The sequence below is a fragment of the Geospiza fortis genome, unplaced genomic scaffold (assembly GCF_000277835.1).
Source record: "Geospiza fortis unplaced genomic scaffold, GeoFor_1.0 scaffold424, whole genome shotgun sequence".
NCBI lineage: Eukaryota > Metazoa > Chordata > Aves > Passeriformes > Thraupidae > Geospiza > Geospiza fortis.
Window position 1 is genome coordinate 1,848,518 of NW_005054354.1, and position 19,751 is coordinate 1,868,268.

Below are 19,751 nucleotides of genomic sequence, written 5' to 3' on the forward strand. Positions count from 1 at the left end.
CTCTCCCACATTTCCCTCTGTTCTTAAATCCTGGAAAATTTGCATTACTGTGGTGTTTCTGTGGAAGTCTGAATTAGTAGAGCTTGTAACAGTCATGAGCGTGAAATATCCCCACAGAACTTCCGAGCTTAGTCAGCTTCTCAGTTGAGACAACTGAGGCCATTCACAAAGCTCTGTTCTGAGTGTATTTTAGGCTGCTTTAGCTTTAAAAAAAGTATCTGTCAAAGTGCATAGAGATCTATATTTCCAATATTTTAATTTTTATTTGTGGAAGCTGAAATGTGCTGCTGTGTATGTTTAAAAACCATTTAGGTGGCCCTGGTCGAGCTGCTATGCCAACACCTGGGAACACAGCAGCTTTTCGAGCAGCCCTCTGGACAAACATGGAGAAACTCATGGATCAAATCTGTGCTGCTTGTGGACAGGTACTCTGTAGCTAATTCCTGTTTGTCTCATCATGCAATTTTGGATGTAAGAATTTAGATGTCACTTTCCCTCTCAATAAATTCTCTCTTACAGGTGCAGCATTTGCAGAAAGTATTGGCAAAGAAAAGAGATCCTGTGTCACATGTCTGCTTCATAGAGGAGATAGATAAGGTAAAGTTCTAACTTAGCTGAATGTGCTTTAGTAAATCTCGTAAGAAAAATGTGATGAGAGAATGAATTTATTTACAGTTTTACAGTTCCATAATTTTTTTTACTTAAATTGATGGGAAAGTGTTGAAACTCTAACATTGAAGGATGTATTTATGGTTTGTGGGTTATATCTGTAGGATGTAAACATGTTCATTTTGTTGTAATTTCTTTTGTTTTCTTTAAAAGGGAACTGATAAGGCACCACTGTATGGATCATTAATGTCATTCCATAACACCATGTGATTTGAGTAATTAATTAAATCTGTTAGTTTGCATAGGAGAATGTGTCTTCATCTATCATTTTCAGCCATCTGTTTCTCACTTCTTGACAATTTCTCCCTTGAAAAATAATCATGGCTGTTCTTTTGAATACCTATTATTTTCCATTCGTTTGCATTGTTTTTGTATTCATATTTGGAATAATTTGATTAATGGTCTCCTTCAGTGGTAGGAACAGGATTACTGAAACTGTCTCATCTACGTTAGTAGAAGAGAGCGAAAACAAAAGACATATTCTTGCTGACACCTCTTTCAAAGTGTGTAACTGGATTTTTAATTTACATGGACTTAATATTTGAAATAGTTTGGGGAAGCTCTTCATATGCAAATGTGGTCTTCTCAACAGTGAAAGCAGATAATGAAGGTTACATACAGCCTTTATCTGTCTCTTAAGCCTGTCTCCAGAAGATGTTGCACAGAGCATCACTTTTCCATGAGGCACTTCAAGCTTCTCTTTGTGTTAAAACAAACAAAAAAAGCAAACCACAACAACAACAAAACAACCCAACCAAAATTAAAAAATCCACAACCCCCCTCAAAAAGTTTATGAACTTTTAGCGTATTTTCTTAATTAAAAAATGTTTAACCTGGCAAAACAATTCTTTTGCTGCCTGGGTGGATCGGCCCTTCAGTGGATCAGCATGTTTAGAGAGAAACATAGAAACCTGGGGACAGACCAGAAATGCTGAAAGGAAGGGTTTGGATGGAAAGGGAGCTTAGGTAAATGATCTGTTGGTGTTCATGAGTGGCTCCTGCCCTATGCCCATGCTTCTGACTTTCACTCTCCCCTCTTGTAAAGCATCAATTGAAAAGGAGGTTTTCAACAACTGAAAAGAGAGTTTTTCTGGTTTTTGAGGCTGATAATAGAGGGAAGCCAAAGGAAATATTTTATCCCTCCGGAGACTAAACTAACAGGGAAAATGAATTTCAGTGAAACCATGGTAAGGAAAAACTCATTAGAAAATAAAAGGCTTACTGGGTTGTCTTATGCTAAGCATGGTCCATGATTTCTCTGATTACTCTTCCATCTCTTAATGTTCATACTGCAAGATTGCATCTAAGTGAAAAGTTTTATTTCCCAAATAAAATCCATCTATTTATTTTTCCGCAGTTTTCACTCTTCCAATTACTTTGCTCTTTGGTGGGTGTTTTGGTGTTGTAAAGTGCCAGGCTGGACACTGTCATTCTCAGTGGGGCAGCTAAGGAGGAGTGGTACATCCTTATCTGATGTTCTGCTAGCAGAATTCTCTCAGCATGGCACAGTACTGCTGGTGGCACCGATGCTTGACTTATTTCTTGCCTGAAATTGTTCAGTACAGCATCGTGTTTATCTTGGACGTTCTCACAGTTAGGCCATTTCTTCTGGTGTCTCTTGAAAAAGGTGTGGCACCAGGCTGCAGAGGGATGAGGTCACACCATAGAGTAGAGCTGTTGTTCAGACAAAATCAGACACATACTGCATGCTGCTGAAATTCAGGAGCGTAAGTACAGATGGCTGTATGGGAGAATATGAATTGGTTTAGATATAAATAAGAAGTTGGTATTTTGCCATTTACTAATGAAGATTCTATCTCATGTTAAACCAAACTGAAATGTGCTTTCCTCAGCAAGTGTTCGGGAGAGGGAGAGAAGTTGGATTTTCTGTATTGTATTCAATTTCATTAGTAAACTGAGCAAATGAACAAAACAAGCCAAAGGTACTAACATTGTACCCGTTTGCTAGAGCAGCATGCCCACTCCAGAAGATAGGAAAACGAATCATCCACTCTACAGTCTGTGCACTAATTACTGTTACTGATGTCAACATTATTATTATAGTCATCTTCTGCAGCAGCTGCAGTACCACTTTGCCTGTCCATCTGCTTCCTTGTTTTGATTACTGCAGTACAAGTATCATCCTAGGAAGCATAAGAGAGGAGGAGATCCAGCCTTTTTAAAGCACAAGTCCTTTAATAGCTAGGAAGCTACTTGCCTTTTTTTTTTTTTAAGTCATCATTCTCTTTTTCCATTGGGGATTTTTTGTGTCTTACTCTTCAGAGATAGCACAGCCTGCAGTTTTTCTAATTTTGTATTATGATCTCAAACATGTGCTTTCCGGCTTTCTAATTACCTGTTACCATAATAATATTTAGTAGTGTTGTATCATGTTGTATCCAAAAATGTAGTTTTAAAAGCACTAGCTAATTAATTAAAGGATTAACAAAAACTCTGTTTAAAAAAAAAAAAAAGAAACAGAACCTGACAGATGAAGAAGCTGAGGTACAGAACTTGGAAAATTTTAAATTCTGCAGTTCAGCATGAGGGCAATGACAACACTTGCGTCTTTACTACCCTATGGTTTCTCCTACAGAATTCCCTTCCAATTTTTACCAGATTTCGATGTGGCCAAGAGTTAAGTAACAGTGTCAGGCTTACACGAGGATCTTGGAAGAATCTGGTCATTAAATTTATACTGCACTTTTTTTCACTCCTTCCCTTTGGAGATCTAGATTTTGGTGTTTTTCCTTTGACGCAATATGAAATGATTGCAATTCTAAAAAGAAGTCATGTACTCATAGTACCTTCTAAAAACTTCTTCATTTCATGCTAGTCATGAACTGCAGATTCATTATTAATGTTTACATATTTAAATTACAGATTTAATTTTTTAACAAATCTATTAACTGTTTAAAGGAGAAATACAATTGAATGGACAATTTGTGGGTTTTATGTAAGAAAAAAGGCCTTTAATGACTAGATTTTAGTTGGAGAGGGCCAAAAGAATTCAGAACTCATGCAGTTCTGATTTCTAGTTTTGGGGAAAATGAATACAACTTTCACTGTATACATTTTTTAAAAGATAGGGTTAATGCTGTTATAATTTTAAGGACAAAAATTAAAATTACAAATAAGATTTAAATAGTGTAAATTTGATATTTTTGTTCACCTAATGACTGGTTATTTATATCACTTCTTTCAATTACCTAATTCACCTTCAGAGAACTAATAGGTTACTTCAGTTTATTTTGCTTCATTGCTTTTCTCTTTCAATGTGTAGTGACTAATCCTTCCTCGGCTGTTGTAATGCCTAAACTACAATTGACTTCAGTGTAAATCACAGCCAAACACATCTTTCTGTGACAGCCACCTTCCTAATTAGAGTCTCTCTTAGCCCCTTGTAAAAGAGTTGAAAATGATCTTTGATCCTCATCTATTTTGGGTCCTTCACTCCTACATAGGCATCAGGGAACCGTTCTGCCAAGAGAGAAGCAGCCTGAAAAGCAGCAAATCATATTTAAGGGAGGTTGGGGTGGTCAGTAGAAAGGATGAGCAGGATCTCTCTGCTGGGCAGAAAGGTGCAGGCAGAGCTGCCCTTGCTCGCCTTTGGGTGTCCTGTTTGCAACCCAGGCACATCACAAACCCTGTCAGTTACGTAAGCCTTGGGGTAAGAAAGTGAGCTGAGAGTTCTAGGGAGTGTTATTATGCACTTTCTGGAGGGCTCTTATCATTGCTTCTGCTGATGAATGTTTGGTGAGTAAGCAGGCTTTTTTCCTGAGTTGTCAACACTGGCAATATGAGGTGTTAACGATACAGAAAGAAATGTCCTCAGCATTACATAAGATAAAGAAAATAAGTGGAAAATATAGATATTTATTGACAGAGTGTACTTATATTTCACCTTCTAATTGCTCCCCGTCCAAACTTGTTAAAAAATGTTACTGCTTTGAAATTATTCACATCTACCATCACATATTCACATTCAGTTGACCCAATTAATAAATAATCCCAAGTGGAAAATATTGAAAAATAATCTAATTATCGTCTTATGTGAATTCAGAAATAGTATGGTTTTCACCAATTATTAATGATTTATTTTTCAGTATTTTTTGTAAATGCAGAATTGGATTACTTGCACATCATTTCTACTGTGATTTCTATTTGTTATTTAAGCCATAATGAGGTACTTTGTGAAGATGTACCCAGGTGGATGAGCAGGTTTTTGGTTCCCAAAATATCTAAGACAATTTTTGTTTCAGATCTACAAATTGCCTTGCTGAATTCACTTGCAGGAGTTTTGAGGACTCTTAAAGAGCCAAGAAAATCATACCAGTTAAAAGTCCCAAATCTCATTTTGAATGGATCTGTGTGCCCAGACAGCCATACTAAAAATAATTTGATCCTAATTCACATGGGAGGGTCAGAGCCTGTGCAGTGGTTTTCTAATGACACTATGATTTCTGTAGAACTTTAATTCCATTTCTCTGACAGAAATATGCAGCTATGAAGAAAAGGGATGGTGTGGAGGTTGTGTGGGTTAGTAGGTAATAATGGCTTTTGTTCTTTTTCACTTCTGATTTGGTGGTGTTTGTGCAAATTGCAGATCAGTGATGACTGCAAATTACTAAGTCAGTTGGTTTTCACTGAGCTTGCCATTGGAAAAGAAATACATTTACCAGAAGTGCCGCCTTTTATCATCACTCTTGTCAATCTTACCTGAACAGCTCCGGGCTGAGTGGACACGGTAACGAACCATCCTTTCATCCTTGGAGGGGATATGAAGTAGTCAAGGTGAAAGCATGGTTGGAATTGAAGCTGTACATACTAAATCACTTCTCTGGGTAGAAGAAAGCTGTCACATCCCTGGGGTAGTTACTGGCTCTTGAATACTAAGTTCATTTATTTCCAGTTGATGCATATCTTGCAGGAATATGGAAGGATTAATTAATGTTTTAAGTAGTTTTGAAGATATAGGGTACTGTTTAATATCTAGGTATTTTTGTTCCTTACAAATTAGTTTTTCTGAGGAATCACTTAAGAATTCCTAAATATTCTATGAAATGCACAATCTTAACTTTATTTTCTGGTCAAGATGGTTTTTGAGAAATAAAGCGATCCAGCTTTTGTTTCTTTTGTCACCTGCATAAAGAGACCTTTTTTCAAATGTTGCACTACTGCTAGAAGTCTAGAAACTATTGCACCTTGGATATAACCTGATCAACCCAGTATAATGAAATTCTGTGCCCTGCAGTAAAACAAAAAAAAAATCAAGGTCATTTTTAAAATCACAGTGTCATTTATTGACATCTCTGCACCTGTAATGTATAATATAAACAGCATTAGAAATTTAAATTCACTTTTATTTGAAGAAACTTAATCCTGACTGCTTTAAGGATATAGAAAAGGTTTATTGGGAACACACTCAGAATTTGTCTTTTCTTTACTGATTAATTGCACTACTGAGGATGATGGCTTTTTGTTCACAGTCTAACATTTGGCAATTATGTTGCTATAGAAATAGTGCAAATAGATTTCCTTATTTCTGTCCCATAAAATCTTGTTATACGAAATTGTTAAATCATTTGCATTGTTGCTTTATTGGTGGAAAAAAATATTTAGATTGTCCTTTAAATGTCTTCTGTTTTTGGAGCAACATTCACAAGTCCTGTATTTCTCCATGGTGGAGTGTTTGATTACAGATAGAAAATACTGTATATGTTAGTATGCAAAGCCTGATTTCAGGAGCCTACAGCAACTAGCTGCATGCTAATATTCACCATATTGTTTTACATTTCAAAGAGGCTTCACAATAAAGATGTTTTTCACATTCTACTCAAAGTATCAAAATTTTTACAGGGAAGTTGGAAGTGGTTGTCATGAAGGGGAAACCAGTTTAGAATCAGTGGGTCAGATTTATTATTTGAATGTTAAAATAGCTATTTTAGACAGACACAAATATGTTAATTCACAGATGGAAAATTATACTCATTAAGTTCTAAATTTACAGTGTGGAGGAAATAGAGACATTTGTAAAAATAAATATATGTCAGCATCTTCTTACATTCTTTTCTAATACCGAAGAAGGGCGGTACTTTCATTCTCATTCCTTGAATTTAGATTTAATGTCAGATACTAAATAGTTATAATAAGAACAGAGCTAAAGAGATTTAATTTCATTTCAGTAATAGAAAAGTTAATTGCTAGTTTGATATGGGTTTTTTAAATGAGGTAAGCTGTTTTTATGTTTGAGGAGACTTGAAATCAGTTTTCCAGGCTTTAGCATGAATATTATTGTATAGTACCAGTGACTACAGATCTTCTAATATCTATCCTTTGATGATACTGGTACTGTTCAGTGGTTTATTAACTTCCTAGTGGCTGTTAGTGGAAATGGGTTGTATTTTTTTAACTGGGAAAACGAGTCATTTTCATGCGAGTGAGAAGGGGTTTAGCACATGAATCGTGTCAGTCTGTAGTTTCTTCTGTAATCTTGTGAGCAGGGAACATCCAATCTAAATTTCAAATCTATGCAGTCAATGCATCAATCTGAGTAATAGTGGTGCTTCACACTATTAACAAGTCTGCTTAGGTGCTGTAATACCATGCACTAAAAATGAAAGGACTACTGAAAAAAAAAATTAATAGACAAGTATAAATCCCTCCTCCCCCATACCAGTAAGAGTACTGATCTAAATCCTTTCCTTACTACCAGTCATTGCATAGAAGGTGATTGAGTTTGCAGGCTCTCCCAGTTGCACTGTGAGAGCTTTTTATCAATGTGGGATTAATCATGAATGGCCCAGCTGAATGGCCAGGCCCAGAAAGTGGTGATCAGTGGTGCAAAGTCTAGCAGCTGGTCAGTAGTGTACCCCTACAATGGGTCAATACAAGGTCCAGTTCTGTTTTAAGACTTTATTAGTGATCTGGATGATGGGCCAGAGTGTACCCTCAGCAGGTTTGGTGATGACACAAAACTGGGAGTAGTGGCTGATGCTCCAAAGAGTCATGCTGCCATCAAGAGTGACCTCAAGATTATGGAGGAATGTGTAGGAATGGTCTAACAGGAACCTTATGGAGTTCCTGGGACAGAGAGCAGGGAGAACTAACACTGTCCAAATGTCTCCTGGCACTGGCCTTATGCAGTTTTATTAAGCTGCATCAGAGGAAATTTAGGCTGGACATTAGGAAAAAGTTCTTCACAGGAAGAGTGATTGGTCATTGAAATGGACTGCCCTGAGAGGTGGTGGAGTCAGCATCCCTGAAGGTGTTTAAGAAAAAGACTGGATGTGGCACTCAGTGCCATGGTTTAGTTGACAAGGTGATGTTAGGTCACAGGGTGGATTTGATGATCTCAAAGGTCTTCTCCAAGCTAGTTAATTCTGTGACTCTGTGGTTCTATTGTACAACCTTAGATGTTTTATCTAAAACCTGCTCTATTATGGGAAAGTTGCAGAGTGTTGCTCTTTGTGCCGAGTATTGACAATAGTGACTTTATAGTTGAAATGAAATAGTTACACGAAGTGAAAATATTTTTAGCAGAGTGCTGGTTCTGGCCCTGATTCAGCAAAGCAGTTAAGCACATTTTTAATTTTGCATAAATAATACAGGCAATGGAAGTCAAACTACCTTTTGAATAAGGATAAACTTTGTCCCATTCACATAGACAATATAGTGAGCCTCACTGTTGAGAAAATACATCACCATTTGTAGTCTAGCCTGCTGGAACATATTTTGTCTGATTTATGGGTATAATTTTCATGTGCAAGTAATTCCTCAGTGAATAGTATGTGTGACTGTGTACCAAATTCTTAAATAGTGTGGAAAAGGGGGAAGACAACAGTGGCTGGGCTAGAGTACAGTCTGGTTGTTGTGGTTTTCTATTTTACTCTACACAGATGCAAGTGGGTTACCTAAAAGTAACATATTTTAAAGTAGCTAAGTGCTAATAGTCCATACATCTTTCAAAAGTATCTTTTCTTTCATTCCTTCATTGTGGCCAGCTGTCCAGCAGGTCAGAATGACAGAGGGTTGCCCTAGTGTATGTTACTGGGCAGTTGTTCGATTAATTTCTGAAAATAAAGAATTAACAAGAGGAGGACAGATCTAAACTGTCTTGCACTGCCTAAGGAATTACATAGGAGCTACTAAATCATGTCAGTGCCTGCTCAGCTGTTCAGTTTTGGGGAATAAAGTGGTCACTGGTCACAGGAACAATAGCGACAGTATTTTTAATTTACAGTTTGGATTGGTAGATATTAGTTTATGTAAGTGTGCTTTAGGCATTGGAGCATTTTCACAACAGGTTTTTATTAGAAAATGGCTAGTTCTGTGGCTGTTCTTCCATTTTGTAGTGGTACAAAGTATGATTTATGTGCAGATGTTCTATGCTGTGAGATCAAAATAAAGCTGCGAGCAGGCAGTACCATTCATTCTATAATGCTGTGTCAAATGGATCTGGTTTGGGAGGAAAGTTCTGTTTTGCCATTATAGTCTTACAATTGCTTGCAATTAATGTTCATAGTTTTAATTTGGAATATTTAATGATGGGGAAAATATATATATGTCAACCTGAATCTTTCCTATCATGAGTTTTAGATACCATCAATTACAGTTAAGGTTCTTTTGTTGAAGGAAAAACATATCGCATGACAAGAGGAAATAACACTTTATTTTATGCTGAAGTGCAATCATTTACTTCTGGAGACTTTCAATTATGTATGGATGTTTTATGTAGGCTTTCTATGTGCACAATATGCACCTGAAACAGCTTTGTGCCAGATAATAACACCCCTTGCCTTCCAAAGGTTTGTGTGTTCTCTGTGTTGTTAAACACGTACACTGGGAGGGGGGACAGTGTGACAGAACGGTGACCTTTTTCCAGTGCTGTTGGTTATGGCATAGGAAGCTGTTGGAAATGATTGCTGCAGAGCTGAAAAGATAATCGGATGCGGTTCATTACTCATCTTGTCAGCTGCTCCTGCTACAAGGGATTGTATCACAAGATGTTAATCTGCTTGTGACTAGATTTCAAAGCAAGCATTTTTATTTTGGAGGGGGTGTAAATAATTTAACATCTTCCAATTCTATTTCATTTTCAGAAGCAAGAGAAACGGAAAATTCCTCATTTAAAGTCTCAGAATATTAATTGATAGAAATATTAGTACATCCTTGTGGATTATTTTACAACTATATGCTGATATGCTGCAAAAAGCTATTTAATTGCAGAAGTGGGTTATTTTAGACTAATTATGAGGTAGTGTATTCCTTGAATAGTGGAAGTAAGTCTGCTAGCACACTTCAGTGTGTTCTGCAAGACAAGTATTAGACACAAGACAGATTTGGACCAAAGAGAGCCCTATCTCCACATTGAATCACTAATGTGGATGTACCCAATGCTCCCATACATTGTCTACCACTGAGGATATTTGGTGTAAGTGTGGAGGAGGACTATATTCATTATTTGCAGATGGGAAGATGAGAAGGTAGTTTTAGCTAGCTGACTTCAGTTTTCTGAAAGCAAAAGGCCCAAAAGAGCAGTTACTTTCTGATACAGTGGTTTGCTGTTCACAATGCTGTATGTGAAGCATAGGGAAGGCTTATAAACTTTCCATTACATTAAGATGAGCCAGTAGATTTGCTGTGTACATTTCAAGCAAGCAGAACTGCCTTTCCCAGCTTCATTCTGCCTATCTTTTTAAGTCCTTGAAGAAGTTGTCCAGTACAAGGAATATTCCTTTGATTTCCTCTTGCAGAAAAACACTCCTTTTGCTACCCTTTCCTTGTAATTTTCTAGTATTGATTATTGTCAGATGGAATTGCATGCTACGTTTTAAGCAGTTAAATTATAATTCTCATAAATCTAATAAATCTGATCCTTATTAGAATACATAATTTAAAAAACAAGCAGTGAGAAACTCAAATGTACCTTCAAAAGTAATATATTGAAATAATGTGTAAGCAAAAGAAATTACAGGTTTAAACAAATTAAATTGTTTCTGGATGCTCATGGTTGCATATGGCACTTTTTTACTCCCTCTGGAGTATCTAATGCTAATGCTTTGCTGTATTCCAGTTTTGGTAGCTACAGTCCACCTACTTAAATACCACCCCCGTTCCTGCCACAAACTCATACATGGTCTTCTCTGTGCTATTAATCAGCAGCTATATTTCACCTCCAGAGAGACTGCATCTCAGCACTGGACAAACTGAATTCTCGTGTCATATGTTATACAAGCAGCCAGCACTCTGTAGATAGTGATTTTAGTTAGTTAGAAAACTGGGCATTTATTTTTTCCCCTAAACATTTTTGACTGAGTAGTCAGTCAGTAGGAAATGTTATCTGACTTTTTAATGAAGCTTTTCCCTTCTGTCTCTCCTCATACATAATGCAGTTGGCTAGCTGAGCCATGAGGGCCTTCTTCCCTACAAAATTCTGATACAGTCAATGTACACCATTCACCCAGGTCAGAAGACGCCAGCTAATGAGCAGAGGCTAATTTGTATGGCTGTGGCTACCTATGCAAATGTGTGCATGAGAACATATGTATGCATGTCTGACCTTATATAGTATATGCATATAGAGATACATGGAAAAGTGGCATATTTCCACAGCAACATAAAGCATCATCCCATGTTACTGTTACTTGTTACCATGTTGAATCTGACAGTTAAGATAGGAATGTTGATTGGGAGGAGCACATGCATATTTGTTTTCTGGACCCTTTAGTCACTGTGTTTTCTGCTGAGACAGTGATAGAGATGTAGATGGTAATTACAGAAATGAAAAAAAAGATTTTTAAAGTGCTCTCTAACTATTTTTCCACCTCCATTAGATTATTTAGAATTTGAATTGAGTTACCACGCTCAATAGGCAACCGTTGTTCCAGGTTGGGCTAGAGGATATGAAAGCCAATTAATTTATATTTGATGTGAAAGGCCATTTGTTTTATAGTAGTCTTCATGCTCTAAATTTGAAACTCTGAAATAAAGAATTAAGTCATTCACGTTTATGCTATCACAATAAATTTATCAAAGAAAAGAGATTTTATGCAGTGAACCTTCTGAATAATTTTCTGATATTCTAATATTACTTTGCCCATTTATGAAAGTCAAGTACAATTTTACAGAAAAATACAAGCATAACTATAAAATAAATTACTTCAGTTTCTAAATCTGTCATTGTCCTCAAGCAGTCAAAAATGAGATTCCGTAATCCCAGTTTATTTTAGCATTCAGTGTTAATTATCATGCATTTTATGAGTCCAAGAGTATAAAAGATGTTCTCTCTCAGTTCCTAATACATGACCCATAAACTTTACCTTTCTTTCCCTTTAGAGATAAGGAGTAGAGTTGGATTAATTCCTCATCTAATTGCAGAGTTTGTGACGATAATCCTATTTTTATCATTACTTTTAGATGTATCACTGTACCTTTGACTGATTTTCAGAATTTATATTCATTCTTTAAGATGATTTTTTTTAAAACTGAAACTTGTGCTTGAACTTGCAGTTTTTCAGTGAACAGATCTTCAAGAGGGATGCAGTGGTGCTTGTTAATGAATGACATTGTAAAGACATTTGTTGGTTTGCCCATTATTGCCGCTGCTAGTGAAAAGAGACTTTTTTTTTTATCATCTTAAGTAGTAGTAATTAATTTTGGAGTAGCGACACATTTAAATATAATAGATTATCTCCACCTTTTTGTGGTACTGCTGGGCAGTGCAGAAGTGAAACTGACATGTTTTTTCTTTTCTGATTATCATTCCCATAGTGATCTGGTCAAACTGGTTAATGCAGACATAGGTTCAAGGGATGACATGTACACCATGCAAGGAATCCTTCTGTTCAGAGTGGGTTTTCTCTTCCCATGACAACACCGAGCAGTCTTCCAAGTATTTTAACAAGAAGGCAGGACAGGATATCCATCCTCATATCCTGGAATTTTATTTTCTACCTCAGACAGGGATCAAAAATCACACTTTAATGCTTGACCCTAAGTGCCAGATGTTGGGGGCAGTGGAGAAGCAGCCTGCCCCTGCACATTCCCTTTGGTGGCTTGTTTCACTTCTGACTGCAAGCCCTGTTGGCACCAGGCAGGGAAGAGTCAGCTGTGAGGTTCACTGAATTTTTGTGTGGTTTGTGTTTTTGGGAAGCAGAGCTGCTCTGTGTGCAGTGGTTTGGTGCCTGGTTGGAGTTTGCCAGTGCGTGGTAATGGCAGTGAATAGTTGCTGTGGTGTAGCCAGCACGAGAACTCCCACGGAATGGGAAGGTCACTGCAGTGCAGGGAGATGTTCTAACACGTCTCTGAGGTGTGCTGCTTCAGGCTGCACTCACACCCCTAGTGAGCTGGGAGATTTCTGCTCAAATATTTAATTTGAGACAAGACTGAAGCTTTTCTTTTGTTTTCTCCAATAGTTTTTCTAGCTCTAAACCTGAGGAAAACTTCTCAGATTTCACTTTTGTTTTTATTTTCAGTGTTGAGGAGCAACTTTGACTGGAAACATTTGCATTGCTTGAGATTCTTTGGAAAGAGCATGTTTTGAAACTTGTATTCCTTTTGTCCCCTGCTCTTAGGATGGCCAATCTGATATTTTGTACAAATTTTGGACTGCAGTAACCCAGACACTTTCCTCTCAGTTTCAGTCAGCAACAGACTGTAAGTATGCAGTATAAATTATTTGTAATGTGTTTTGTAATTATTTTGAATCTCACTTTTCGGTAAGTCCTCTGCTCGGTATCTCCTCTACCAGAACTATAGCAGTGGTTCACTCAGCACAAAATCTGTGTGTTTAAAACTTCTGGGTTTGTAACCAGACAGGATCCTCTTAAACTGTGGTTGAATTTTCAGAAAGAAATATTTTCTGTTTCATTAAGTAGTTATTATCTAATAACAAAAAGTATTTTTCTAACTGTGAGTGGAGGTAAAAATGTTTGGAATGGTACATTATACTCCCTGATGCAGGTGGGTTTGCCAAATTCAAAATTAGTAATTTGATTTTAAAGATAAATTTTTAATCTTTTCTTGTAAAACACTAATTGGTTGTAAAAATCAGATTTCAGTCATTTTTTGGATTCCATTATAAACAGGATTTTAGTTACTTCAAAATTGTTTTATATAAATAGAGATGAACAGCTGGTGTTCTGACTATACACAATTTTCTCTACATGTGTGCATGTAAATAGCTGATAATCAAGGAATATTAAATATAAATCATGTGTTAAGATAAGACAGTTCTATTACCAGAACATGCTAATGCAGCATGCAGTTGGATCATAGGTGAGTTTGGTACTTTCATATATATATCTTTCACATTTGCATAGAGTGTTTAAATTTAATCATTTACACATAGAGGTGAAGAGCATAAGATGTGCATTTATCTTTGTGATCTCAGCTATTGCACTGGCCCTTCAAAATTTGGTCCTTCCAGGCTTTATAGCAGCAATATAATTTTGAGGAACTAGCTGGTAAATTCATACTCAGTGGTTGCTAAGTAACTAGATGATCCCAAAAGAAAATGTATGCATCTTGTGTTAAAACATGTTAATTTTACTGTTTGCCTTATGCATTGCTTTAAGGGCAGCTTGTACATACCCTGAGCCTCCTGTGCTCACACTGAACACGTGCTGCCTGTTCTCAGTATTCTCATTGAGGATTGTAAATTTGTGACATCACTTAACAGGACCAACCAGCACTGCAGAACTGAGGGAACTCTTACATTTTGGCAGCTGTACTTTTTCTAACAGCTATTCAAAACTATTTTATTACTTACAGTTTTTTAATAATGTATTTCATATAAACATTTATGAGGGGGTTTGATGTGAATGTTTTTATCTTGCTACAGCTGAGTTTTGGGGAGACAGATTTTTTCATTTCAGCGAGGCATCTAAATAAAAATACTCATTTTTAACATGAATTTCTGGTGACTGAATGTACTGACATCAGTCAGGTTCTGGATCATATAGATCAGAGGAAGACAAGATATCAGAAAAATAGTGTAAAAATAGAAATTTGTAGCAGTTTAAAAGGTTTGATATTAGATAATGATCTGCTTGTGTGAGGTTAGGACAGTCTTTGTAAACATAGCTTCATGACCTAAAATAACTCTGTGTTTGATAATAAATGTGAATCCTCCAGTATTCAAAATTATATATTTGAGTTGAAAGCACAGGCTGGGTGAAATGGGGCAGATGTCTGGAACCTGAAGAACCTATGAATGAATGGAACAGTGTTAATCTCCTAATGTAATGGGAAATCTCTAGAGTATGAGTGATGTTAGATCAAGATTAACAGTTGCTAAAGCAGTTGTACATTTGTTTCATTTCCTGTTACTTGTGGCAAGCCTTTCAAGGCTGAACATAATGCTGCTTTTTCTGCTGGCTTTGTCATTCTTTGATAAGATTAGGAATTGCATATTAAGTACCTTGTTTTAAGAAGTTCACATAAAAGCATATGTTTCCCTCAACACATTTCTGAAGACTTTGGTTCATAGGAGTTATCTTTGTCTGTTTTAAATTGTTATCTTCAAAGTTGCACAGCCCCACACTTATCCTCCATCAAGATATTGTTAGCAAATCTCTAGATTTAGAGAGTTCCAATTACCGTTTGGCCTGAAATGAATGGTAATAATAATTAAGTTTGATACTAAACATTTACTGTACAAAATAAAGTAATTTTTTCATATCTAGTCTTCCAGTTGTGGGTTTTATATTGGTGCTTTACATCCTTTGTCAAGTGCTTTTAATGTTATAGTTATGTCACTTTGAAATGAATTAGAAATATTACATTATTAATATTAAACTTAGAATAACATTGTGTAACACTGATATAAATGCAAGGATAGAGGTTGTTTATAGGAGTAAAAAAAATTGGTTTGAACTTAGCATTGTGTGTTGCTTACTGCTTTGTTTTACAGCCTCTATGTTTTTGAAACAAGCATTTGAAGGAGAATACCCTAAATTACTGAGGCTTTATAATGACTTGTGGAAGCGCCTCCAACAATATAGTCAAAATATTCAGAGGAATTTTAACACAAGTGCAACTACTGATCTTTTTGCTGAGCTACAACAAATGGAAGAAGATGCACAGGACATATTCATGCAAAAAAATGGAGATTATGAGTATGTATTATGAACTGTATGACTATAAAATCTAAATCTTTGCACCCTGTAAAAAAACAGAATATTTTTTAAACTCACTGTTATTCAAATTGTCGCTGCAGGAGAATTTGAAAGGCTTTTTTCCCCTCTTGCAGTTACCTCTGAAATGCTATTTTAGAGCTCTAGGCTTTTCATTAAGCTATATGTCTAACAGTGTTGGGTTGTTTTGTCTTTCACAAAGTCTCCGACTTTTGAACAAGTCCTATCTTTTTGTCTCTTTGAGTGAAAAAAATAGGAAAATGGTGAAATTCAGTTTTGTATGTATTCTGATTACAGCACTAGCTTTCTCCTGATGACACTGCAATCATTTGAGTGTGACAAATGCTCAGTTGTTATGATTCACAGTTTTTAGTTTATACATCATAGAATAAACATCATCTAAGTGATATCAGAAAGATCAAACTGAAACAGGCTTATCAAGCCTATTATGACTTCTAGACTTATGTAAGATAAAATGAATATTTTATATGAGAATTGTATTGACTTAAATATGTTCTTGAGCAGTCAGTGGGAGACTTATCAGAAGAATGTTTTTCATATGCATATGTTTAAAAAGCAGAAAGGAAAAACAGGTTCAGTATTGAAAAGTTTGTATGTCTGGAAAGATTTAATGCTATTGTGTATTTTAATTTAAAATGTAATAACTTTTTCTTATGTGCAAAGTCCAGAAAAGGCCTTGAAAGATTCACTGCAACAATATGAAGCTGCCTATTTGTCAAAATCCTTGTCTCGACTGTTTGACCCCATCAATCTCGTCTTTCCTCCTGGAGGTCGGAATCCTCCCTCCTCTGACGAGCTTGACAGCATCATTAAAACTATAGCCAGGTATGCACATGTAAGGCATTGGAAATGGGTATTGGAAATACTCAACATGTATTTTGTCATAACTTACAGTTTTAGAAAGGAGACTTCTTAACAGTAGAATGTTGATTACTCTTTAATTATAAAGTAGATTAATGCAAAAATCAAGTTAGAGTTTAGGATAGGCTGGGATAGGATAGGACAGGATAAAATAGAGTAACTCACAATAGACCAGCATATTTCAGTTGGACGGGACCTACAATGATAAATCCAGTCCAACTGCATGAACACTTCAGAGCTGGCCAAAAACTAAAACATGTGGAGGGCATTGTCCAAATGCCTCTTCAATACTGATAGGCTTAGGGCATCGACCACCTCTCTAAGAAGCCTTTTCCAGGGTTTGACCACCCTCTTGTTAAGGAAGGGATTCCTTAACGCCAAGTTGGAACCTCACCTCATGCAGCTTTGAACCATTCCCACACCTCCTCTGACTGGATTCTGGGGAGGAGTGCTCAGCACCTCCTTCTCCACTTCCCCTGCTTAGGAAGCTGTAGAGGGCAATGAGGCTGCCCCTCCTTTTCTCCAAATTTGACAAGCCCACACCCTTCACTATCCCTCGCAGGATGTCCCTTCCAGTCCTTTCACCTGATCTGTTGCCCTCCTCTGGACACATTCAAATAACACCACATTCTTCCTAAATTGGCGGACCTTGAACTAGACATGGTGTTCAAGGTGAGGCTGCACCAATGCTGAATACAGCAAGATAGGCACCTCTTTATTATTTTTTATAATAAATATATTCTATTATATATTTTCTGTATTTTGTTTTCTGGAATAAATGAAGTTTTAACATAGGTTTTAATGTTTAAGCTTATAAAAGATCAGGAAAAGAAACTTTACACATACTGTCAATGTCTGCTATCTTAATGATCCTGACTGTATCAAAGGGAAGTGGTTGTTGCTTGGCTGGAAGTGATAACACCTGATGTAAATACTTTGTTAGAGTAAAACAGCAAGATGATAAGTAAATATGACTTTTCCAGGTAGAATTTGTAGAATGAGATACCTAAATTACCAATGGTGCATTTTCCCTCATAAGGTTTTGGTAACGACTACTCTGTTTAATAAAGTCTGAAAAAAGATGGGCAGTATTCACATTATGTGTGTCGGTGTATAAAATATTAAATATTGACACAGTACTTGTGACTGGGAGTTACAGATGCTCAGAACATGTCTGTTGGTATGGTGACTGATACTGTTTTGCTCCTTGCAAAAGAGAAAGGAAAACAACATGAAAATTACTAAATTTCAACTGAATTTTCTTGAGTGACCTTTAGCTTATGATGTTTGGGGACCTAGAGAGTTCTTAGAGAAGGTTTTTCCAAGTTGGGAGGCCTGGTGATTCTCCAGCTCTTGAGAGAGGTTAAACTCACCATTAGCAACATGATGATTCTTGTGCTTGCCTGTCTTCAGCAGAGCAGTTCTGAGTGCAGCCCCAGCCAATGGAGATCTGGGGACGTTAATGAACAAAAAATACTGGAAGCGATTTAGAAATCTTTCTTCTTTTGTTCCCTGTCATTCCTTGGGGGCCTCTTTTACTATAAAGGATTGCCTAAAACACAACTTATTAGTTGTGTCAAGCTAAGGCATCCCCTGGGTATTTCTGCACAGCTCATGTAATTCCAGAGTTGAATGACTGTGTGTTCACCTGTAATGTTTGAAGGCTGCTGCCAAAGCTTGAATGTAGTTAATTGCTGTCAATATTTTTGAATGGCTTACTAATAGTGATTTCATACTGAAGTGTCATTCCTAAACTTTGCTCATTTCTACTAGAATAGGAACACTGCACATAAAATTCCCAAATGACTTGTTAAATTGTAAACTGAATTACAGTGCGTGGAAAGACTTGGTTGTATGTGTTACTCTCTCTAAATTGACATGCCACGTAACTGTGGATTCATAGTTAATTCTTTATTGATCTACTACAGCTCTCAATACAGCACTGTTCAGTTGTTAATTAAGATTTGTGATCTTTGCTTCCAGTGAGCTAAATGTGGCTGCTGTTGATCCAGACCTGAGTTTAGCTGTGGCCAAAAATGTGGCGAAGACCATTCAGCTTTTTGGTGTAAAATCAGAACAGCTTGTAAGTAACTTTAAATTTCTAAATAGCAGTGTTTTTTCATGTGCAGGGTTCTGGCTTTTGTAGATTTAGAACATAAAAGTTAAGCAATCTAGATAGACAAAACCTTCCAATTAGCTTTCCATTGTATTTATGAGCATGATCAATTAAATTCTGCCTTCAGACAAAGTCAGCCTATTGATAGCAGTAAAATTTATCTGTATAACTCCAAATTGAATTTGCCATATTAATTTTTAAAACCTCAAAATTGTAGCTGTCATTAAACAAAATCAAGACTGTTAAATTCAGTTCTTTATTAACCAACATTTGGTACTACATCAGTTACATGATATAGTGTCTTTATAGTATTAAAATTTGGACTATTCAAATACAATTTTTCGCTACTTGCAAGAAATTTTGGGTATTTTTTCCATATATGTATTATTTGACATATATTTAACTGACCTTTGATTTGTTTGTCATATATTTCCAATCATTTACCATGCAGTGGTATCTAGTGTTAACCTGAATAGGAGAAGGATCCCCAAAGCCTTATCCTTTTGGTAAGAGCCTCCAAAAAGCCTATGGATAGTACAGTCAATGTTGTCATCATAAAAAAAAAAAAAAAAAAAAAAAGAGATGAACAATTTTCTCCTAAGGGCTATTGCTGAAATTATAATAGCTTTTTTATGAAGAGATGAAAAAAAATTTTTGCAATATGCAGACCCACCAGAAATGACTAACTACTTGTATTTGTAAACAAGATGTTCACTTAATAAACAACATTAATTCTGACAGCAGACTCAGATACCAGTAACATTCATTTACTATATGTTTTATTTAAAGAAAGATGCTTGCTAATATTTTTTGGTACCAATTGGCTACAAAACATTGCAGTAATTTAGTTAGTTTGGTTTCTGCTTACCTTTTACATTTCTTCCCTCTCCAATAGCTTTGAAAAAATTGAAATTCAGTAACACATACTTTGTTTACTTTGTCTTTTG

General features: G+C 36.2%; 1 protein-coding gene across 1 annotated transcript in view; it reads left to right on the forward strand.

Moving 5' to 3' along the window:
• COG5 (component of oligomeric golgi complex 5) overlaps window positions 1-19,751 on the forward strand; it is a 173,366-nt gene that overhangs the window by 113,116 nt on the left and 40,499 nt on the right. Inside the window, exons 9-14 of the mRNA XM_005423551.2 lie at window positions 313-425; window positions 520-597; window positions 13,245-13,326; window positions 15,584-15,788; window positions 16,491-16,652; window positions 18,672-18,771. Of these exons, the coding sequence (XP_005423608.1) occupies window positions 313-425; window positions 520-597; window positions 13,245-13,326; window positions 15,584-15,788; window positions 16,491-16,652; window positions 18,672-18,771 (740 nt within the window). The remainder of the gene's footprint in view (window positions 1-312; window positions 426-519; window positions 598-13,244; window positions 13,327-15,583; window positions 15,789-16,490; window positions 16,653-18,671; window positions 18,772-19,751) is intronic.